Source organism: Trypanosoma rangeli (assembly GCF_003719475.1).
Source record: "Trypanosoma rangeli strain AM80 chromosome Unknown Tra_15.4_contig_00262, whole genome shotgun sequence".
Classification (NCBI taxonomy): domain Eukaryota; phylum Euglenozoa; class Kinetoplastea; order Trypanosomatida; family Trypanosomatidae; genus Trypanosoma; species Trypanosoma rangeli.
This window is the reverse complement of record NW_021706004.1, coordinates 18,953-25,677: the sequence shown is the minus strand read 5'-3', so window position 1 is coordinate 25,677 and position 6,725 is coordinate 18,953. Positions and strand designations below refer to the sequence as shown.

Sequence of the window (6,725 nt, the reverse complement as noted above, 5' to 3'; positions counted from 1 at the left end):
GCCGGGGTGGAGTTGGAGAAGCTGCCCCGCGCAGAAGGCGAGGCAACTGCGGTGGGTTGGGGCCGCGATATTCCACCCGGATCCCGCGGCAAGATCAGTGTGCGATAGCGCGCCCGCCAACCCACCGAGGCCTTCCCGAAGTTTGCCTACGCGGGGGAGGCCAACCGGAGGAGATATCGCCACGCAGTCAATCAGCTCCGCAGGATTCCACGGGGCATGGAGGCAACATGGGCGGCGCAGAACAACGAATTACGCCAGGCAGACGGCGGGCCGCCAAGGTGGTAGTCCCGGCAAAGAGCCACCGGAGGCCGTCGTTTTGGGCCCCCGAACTGGCGGAGTTGGACGGCGCCGCCGCCAAAAGCCGCTGGCTTGTGCTCGCTACGCGCCAGGAAGCAGAGCAGTCTTGTGAAGGTGTGCGCGGCAGAAGCGAGGAGGCGCCCGGGGATTTGCGCCCTTAGCCACCCCAACAGGAGCCCTTGCACGGGGGACAGTCCCACAGAGCTGGCGCCGTAGAGAGAGCAAGGGGGAGGAGTATGATAATCGGTGGAAAAAGTGCTCCCAACAGGGGTCGAACCTGTGACCTTGGGCTTATTAGACCCACGCTCTAACCGACTGAGCTATGAGAGCCATGCGTGCCAATGGATGGTTTTGGTAGTGAAACGTTGTATAAGGAGCCCTTAGTGCACGCGTGGTGACGATGACCGTGGCTCCCATAGTGTAGCGGTTATCACCTCGGACTCTGAATCCGATAACCCTGGTTCGAATCCAGGTGGGAGCACTTTTTGCCCACCCCCGTTTTGAGGGTTGCCTATGTGTGTGAATGTGTGAAAGGTTTCTTCTTTTTTTAGTGGGGGTTGCTTAAGTCCCTGCCCGCGCGGCTAGCGCTGGGGTTCCCGAGTTGGTCAAAGGGGTGAGACTTAAGTTCTCATGCGTGAGCTTCGTGGGTTCGAACCCCACCTCCAGCACGTTTTTCGTGTTCACGGCGAGGTCAGAGACCAACAAAAGGTTCGGCACTATGCGTGGCGGTTGCATTCCCTGCGGTTTGGTTTTCCCCTGGACTCGCGTGGCCACGCACTCTTTTCACAAGCCTGTATCGCGCAAAGGGGAAAGAGAAAAGGAAAAAGAACCGTTGCTCATAGCAGGCAAGTGAGCACCCCCACGAGCAGACACTGCAAAGAAAAGCGAGCACACACACGCACTCACGCAGAAACCCACATAGAGTTGGCATGTGGACAAACAATATGTTGCCCATTCTATTTCCTTTTTTTTTTATTCTGCGTAAAAAAAAAAAAACCCTCGTTGGCCTGTAAGAGAGGCGCGGCTGCAGATGAACGTTGCATAAAAGTAAAAAAAAAAAGAAGCACTTCCACGTCCTACGGGCCTTCCCTGTTACAAACTCCTATTAATTTATGCATCTTTATCACATAGACGTGGGGAAGGGGGAAAGTAGTGCCACGGCCAAGCGGCAGAAAAGCCCAACAGCAAAGAGAACAATACACACGTGTGCGCCTACAAACCAGGAATCGAATCACAAATTAGATATCCAAACACACTTCTACAGCGAAGAAGCCCTCTTGAAGACATCGGACGCAGTGGCAGGCTGTTCCGGAAACTCAAAGCCGCCCGTGTCCTTCACAATGTATTTGAGAATACCATGGGCGTATGCCTGTGAGTAAAACCACCAGTTGACCATGTACGTATCAAAGTAAAAGGCAGAGCGAGAGCGTTCGTTTAGGTCATCGTCCAATGATTGAGTTTGTCTTGTTGCAAAAACCCACTCGTGCTTGGTAAAGGCACGGAACTGGCGGTTGAACTCTCTCGAGCGTAACAGCGCTCGACCAAGCTTCCCAACGAGATGTTGCTTCTCCCTGGACCCAATTGGGTGGGGAAGGTGTGCCACAAGGCGAAGAAACTGATACGGCACCTCACGAAATACAAAGAAACGCAGCATATACTGAAGATCTGAGTCAATAAGCTCCCCTTTCATATAAGATAACGCCTTTGGATGCTTGTGCTTCCCATTCCAATAAACCCGTGCGGCATCCCGAAGACGTTTCCATGTCAGGTGATTGGCCGATGACGAAGTCGCGGCATGGTACACAAATGAAAGTGGAACTGCTTGTGTTTCACATGGCATTAAACAACCCACAGGAGCGGAAACAGCAACATCCTGCTCCGCCTGCGGCTGTGAGTGCGATTGTTGTCGTTGTTGTTGTTGTTGTTGCTGCTGCTGGTGCTGTGACGCGATGGCTGTTAACGGCACAACGCTGTCTATACCACCACCAGCTGTGCCACTTTTCTTCGGCAGCTCGGCCTTCGCCAAGGCGGTCAGAAGTGTTCCGCCCACATGAAGCTGTTGTGATTGCTCTGCGTTGTCTACCTTTACGCGCTGCCGCTTGTAATGGTACTGCGTCTTGAACAGAACTTTGATAATCGTATTGACCACAAAATCCACAGGGACAATGTCGGAAATAGCGTCCGCGCAGGCAGAAACATCATGCACCACACCCAGTCCCACAGTCAAGATGAGGCCCCCGGCTGCAGTGAGGGCGTCCACCCAGCCCGGAAACGGCTCCTTGTAGCTGCAGCCCACAATTGAAGGGCGGACAATGGACACAGGACAATTTCCGCGTCGCGCGTACACCAACTGTTCCCCCATCGATTTGGTGAATGTATACGTATTCGGGAAGTCATACTTCTTCAACAGCCTCGCGGAGACCTCGTCCACCTCCTGTTCATTTAAGCAGAGAAGATACTTGCACATCGCCTCCGGATCAAACGGCAGCGGATACAGGCATTCCTCCACAGTACCCCCTCGATGGTTGTAGTTAACATAGCACGTGGAAACGTGCACCATAGCCTCCAGCTTTCGACACTCCTTGGCGATGGCAAGGGCGCGCAGGGCCCCCAACGTATTTGTGTCCACAGCCACGTTAAGACGTTCATCAAAGTTGACAGTGGCTGCCATGTGTACAATGTAGTGCACCGATTTTAAAATCATTTGGCAATCCTTATCACTTAGGCCCAGCCGATCCTCGTTAATGTTTCCTTCCACCCCAATGACACGCGAGCTGAGCGCCTTGAAGGCATCTGCACCCAAGGACTCGCGCAGCGGATCGAAGCAGGGTGAGCCCAACACCTCCGTTTTAAGACGCTCTTGCGGTCCGATATAGCGCCTCAGCTTGCGTGAGCTTTTTCCCCGGATCAGGACATATATGGCCTCAACGTCTGGGAATTCCTTCAACAGTTTAAACAGGAGGACTTTTCCCATGAAGCCGCTTCCCCCCGTCACGAAGAAGGACTTGCGGGAAAACCCTTTATAGACGTCAAGAGGCATGAATTTTCACGTGGTTCCTACTCTATTCGAACAGCCCGTAGGGCAGCCAACTAAAAAGACAGAGTAATTGAATGAGAGGAAGGAGGGAGGTAAGATGGCGCCGAAGTTTGACACGAATGCGACGACGCACCCTGAGACGCATGAAATACTCCCCACAGCGGCTGCGTCCACTACACCACTACAAGGCATTGAAGAAGAGGGAAGGGAAACAAAGCAGAATACACACAACACGGAGACAGAACTACAGAAATGCACCAGCACGACAAACGTCACCATAGAGAACTTCCTTCCCTTTCCCACCAATGCCATGTAAACTCACACGCGCGCCCTGCCTCAACCATTCCCTCGCCTTAAGCAAGGCAGCCTCGTTACGATGGGTCTCCACAAACCACGAGGTATGGTTGCGCAGAGTTTCAAGAAGCACCGCGCCTCTGCGTCCAATGCCGTTGAAATGCAAAACAGCAGGTGTAGCATGAGGGAAGTCGAGAAGGTCAAAAAAAAGAGAAAATGGCAGTTTACTTCTCACTACAGCTTCGTCAATGGCGGAGGGGCTAATCAGTCGTATGCTCTTCCCCAGAGACATGCCATGCAAGGAAAGAAAGAAGCTATTGTGCATGTCCAGCCCCACTAGGCCAAACGGAAGACGCACGGTTGGAGTCACAGAGGTGTCCCTAGAGATGCTCCATAAATACAACATCCCCCAGGCACTTTGATCACACCACAGTTTCCGGATACGAATCAGAGTGCGGTACGCCATGAATGCCTGTTTCAAGGCCCACACACGGGCCACATAGCCACCAGCATTAAGGAAGTGCAAGCGATTGCGTCTCTCTCCAACCAAAACTTTTTTTTGCTGTTGTAGAACCCCCTCAACGCGCTTGTACGCCGAAATGCATCTTCCCTTGGAAAGACCCCATTTAACGCTACCGGTCAACTGTGGATGATAACAATTACCCTCCGCCGTAAACAGGAGCGGGGCAGTCGCCTCCGCACCGTGCACTGCTTCAGATACAAAGGTCTCAAACGAGGAGGGGCTTGTGGCAATAAATCGATCCACCGCTCGCTGAACAGTGAGAGCGCCACTGAGAAGCGTGTCTGACCCATCGTACGAGACAACCACGTCCTCGTCTCGGAGTCCCGCCGCCTCGATGTAGTGCATCACCCAAAACACGCGTTGACTGTGCGTGTACTTTTCACCATGGCCGACCGTCACCACTGTCACATTGGAGAGGATGGCACTGGCCAACATCTGACACCAACCCGGAGACGGCCGTGTCTGCGCCACGACAAAGATAACCCTGGGAGTGGCGGGGGTGCGTGCCGCTTTGGTTTCAGCCATGCCTAGCTCGGCATCGTTGTCGTCGAGCCGCAACCAGAAGATGCCCCACGGCAGCCACACAGCGATCACCAGCAGCGCGACGCAACGAATCAGCCTCTGTCTCATGATACCAGAGCGAGGAACAAAAAAAAAAAAACACTTTTTTTTTTCGCTCACACGTGACACCAGTGCCCACCTCAGAGGCAGTAGGAAGGAGCAGGAGGTAGGTGTAAATCAGGGTGTGCCATTTTTCATGTACACATCACAAACAAGACCGAAAAAAAAAAAGAATAAATAGACAATATTTTTAACGCAAGTAAAGGAAAGGTATACACACATTGCATTCTCTAGCAATTCCTTCCACCACCACCACCACACATACACCCTGTAACAAATTATCCTATACATGTACTGATACAACCGTTGCCGTTGCTGTCGCCGCCCAGTTTCGCCCCTTTACCCCAGTTACCGCAAAAACTTACTTTTGCTCTCTGTACCCCCCCCCCCAAACAACAACAAGAACTATCGATAAATAAATTCACCACAACGTCAAATAACTTACTTCCCTCCACTTCCCTCTCTTTCCGTTCCTGTATCGTTACATGACCACCAATTTATCCACCGCTGCAACAACGTGCAGTTGGTTTCTCTCACCTTTTTGATCACCGCTCTTTTTCCATTTTTATTTTTCGCTCCTTTTCAATCGATAAGAATATGCAGGTATATTCGTCGCGGACGCCATCGCTCTCTCATTGTTGCGTGTGAGGTGGAGAAGATAGTGTTGGTGGCGGTGGCAGAAGCCATAATAAGACAGAGCAGCATGCGATGGTGTGGCGGCAGTGAAGGGAGGGAGTATGAGAGGGAGGGCGGAGAGTCGGAAATCACCCGTGCCGCTTGAAACGAGTTTCGTGCGTTCGCGACGGCGGGGTCTCTCATTGACGTGAACCCCTGGCGAAAGATCAAAGAAACGACGACGAAAAACCTGAGGGACGTTCAGGGTAGTGGTAGTATTCATACAGAAGCATAGCACAAAGCCTCATTGCCTCACTTGAATGCAATAACAAGAGCGCAAAAGCCAAAAAAACAACAACAACATGCACACATAAAATATTTTAAGTCCGTCAAGACGTACACCACGATGGCAAAGCCCTCCGCAATTTGAATGCAGATCCTCATGGTCAACCCCCTACACCCAAAGACGCTTCTCCCAAAGGGTTACCTTGCCCTTTGTGGAGGTGTTGCCAGCATTGACCCCAGTTAGGCCATCGCTAGCGGTGAATACAGGAATGAACAACGGCACCGGGACCAGCACAAACACTGCAAAGGCGAAGAGAAGCCTGAAGCTTTCCCGGAACGTTCGCCAAGGTCAGCATCTGGTTATTTTACACACAGCTATACCAATGTGAACCTTTCCACACTGTTTGCCTTGCTGAAGATGTAGAAGGAGAAAAGAGATGGACAGCAAGAACACCAGGAAGCAACGTCGGACCACAGGAGCCGAGTAAAACAACAACGACACGGGAAGAGTGGTAAGACAACCTCATGATACAACGCTCTCTCCACTCATACGGCTACGCAAATAAAGGCTGAAAATCAATATTGCATACCATCCATACCTGTATGTGACCAATCCCGGCCTCTGGTAACAAATGTATGCCAATCAAAAATATAAACGTTTTCCATTTCCACACACACCTCCAGATGATTCTATTTTCGTTTGGGCATTTTATTTCCTCTTTCCCTTGTCACGTTTAAAAAAATACTACCTCTTTCCATCCCTGTATCTACCCCCCAGTTTCATCCAGCGTCCTAAAATGCACTAATACTAGTAAACACGTTTGGCAGGAGGAATGCTCTCCAGTTCACTTGTCAACATTTCGTTGTGTACTCTGCGATACGCAAGGCGAGCCTTGCCGTTTTTGTCATCAAGGTAGGCAAGCGTGTGCTTCATCCAGTTGTGGTCATCTCGCTCTGGGTAGTCGTCGCGAGCGTGTGCGCCGCGTGACTCCCGCCGCATTGCTGCCCCGGTGATGGTCAGAAGTGCATTGGTGAGTAAATTGCGCAGCTCGA

The 6,725-nt window shown here is 51.8% G+C and overlaps 2 protein-coding genes and 3 non-coding genes across 5 annotated transcripts; 2 read left to right on the top strand and 3 right to left on the bottom strand.

The window, feature by feature from the left end:
* Positions 1-553: 553 nt before the first annotated feature.
* TraAM80_06853 lies at positions 554-627 on the bottom strand. Its single transcript has one exon. It is a non-coding gene; the product is annotated as a tRNA-Ile (tRNA).
* A 79-nt stretch (positions 628-706) lies between these two features.
* On the top strand, positions 707-778 carry TraAM80_06852. Its single transcript has one exon. It is a non-coding gene; the product is annotated as a tRNA-Gln (tRNA).
* A 105-nt stretch (positions 779-883) lies between these two features.
* On the top strand, positions 884-965 carry TraAM80_06851. Its single transcript has one exon. It is a non-coding gene; the product is annotated as a tRNA-Leu (tRNA).
* A 590-nt stretch (positions 966-1,555) lies between these two features.
* On the bottom strand, positions 1,556-3,337 carry TraAM80_06850 (fatty acyl-CoA reductase; the record flags this gene model as incomplete). Its single annotated transcript, XM_029383677.1, has 1 exon — positions 1,556-3,337. The coding sequence occupies one exon, from the start codon at positions 3,335-3,337 to the stop codon at positions 1,556-1,558; it is 1,782 nt and encodes a 593-aa protein (XP_029236524.1).
* A 241-nt stretch (positions 3,338-3,578) lies between these two features.
* On the bottom strand, positions 3,579-4,781 carry TraAM80_06849 (expression site-associated gene (ESAG-like) protein; the record flags this gene model as incomplete). Its single annotated transcript, XM_029383676.1, has 1 exon — positions 3,579-4,781. The coding sequence occupies one exon, from the start codon at positions 4,779-4,781 to the stop codon at positions 3,579-3,581; it is 1,203 nt and encodes a 400-aa protein (XP_029236523.1).
* Between the last annotated feature and the right edge of the window lie 1,944 nt (positions 4,782-6,725).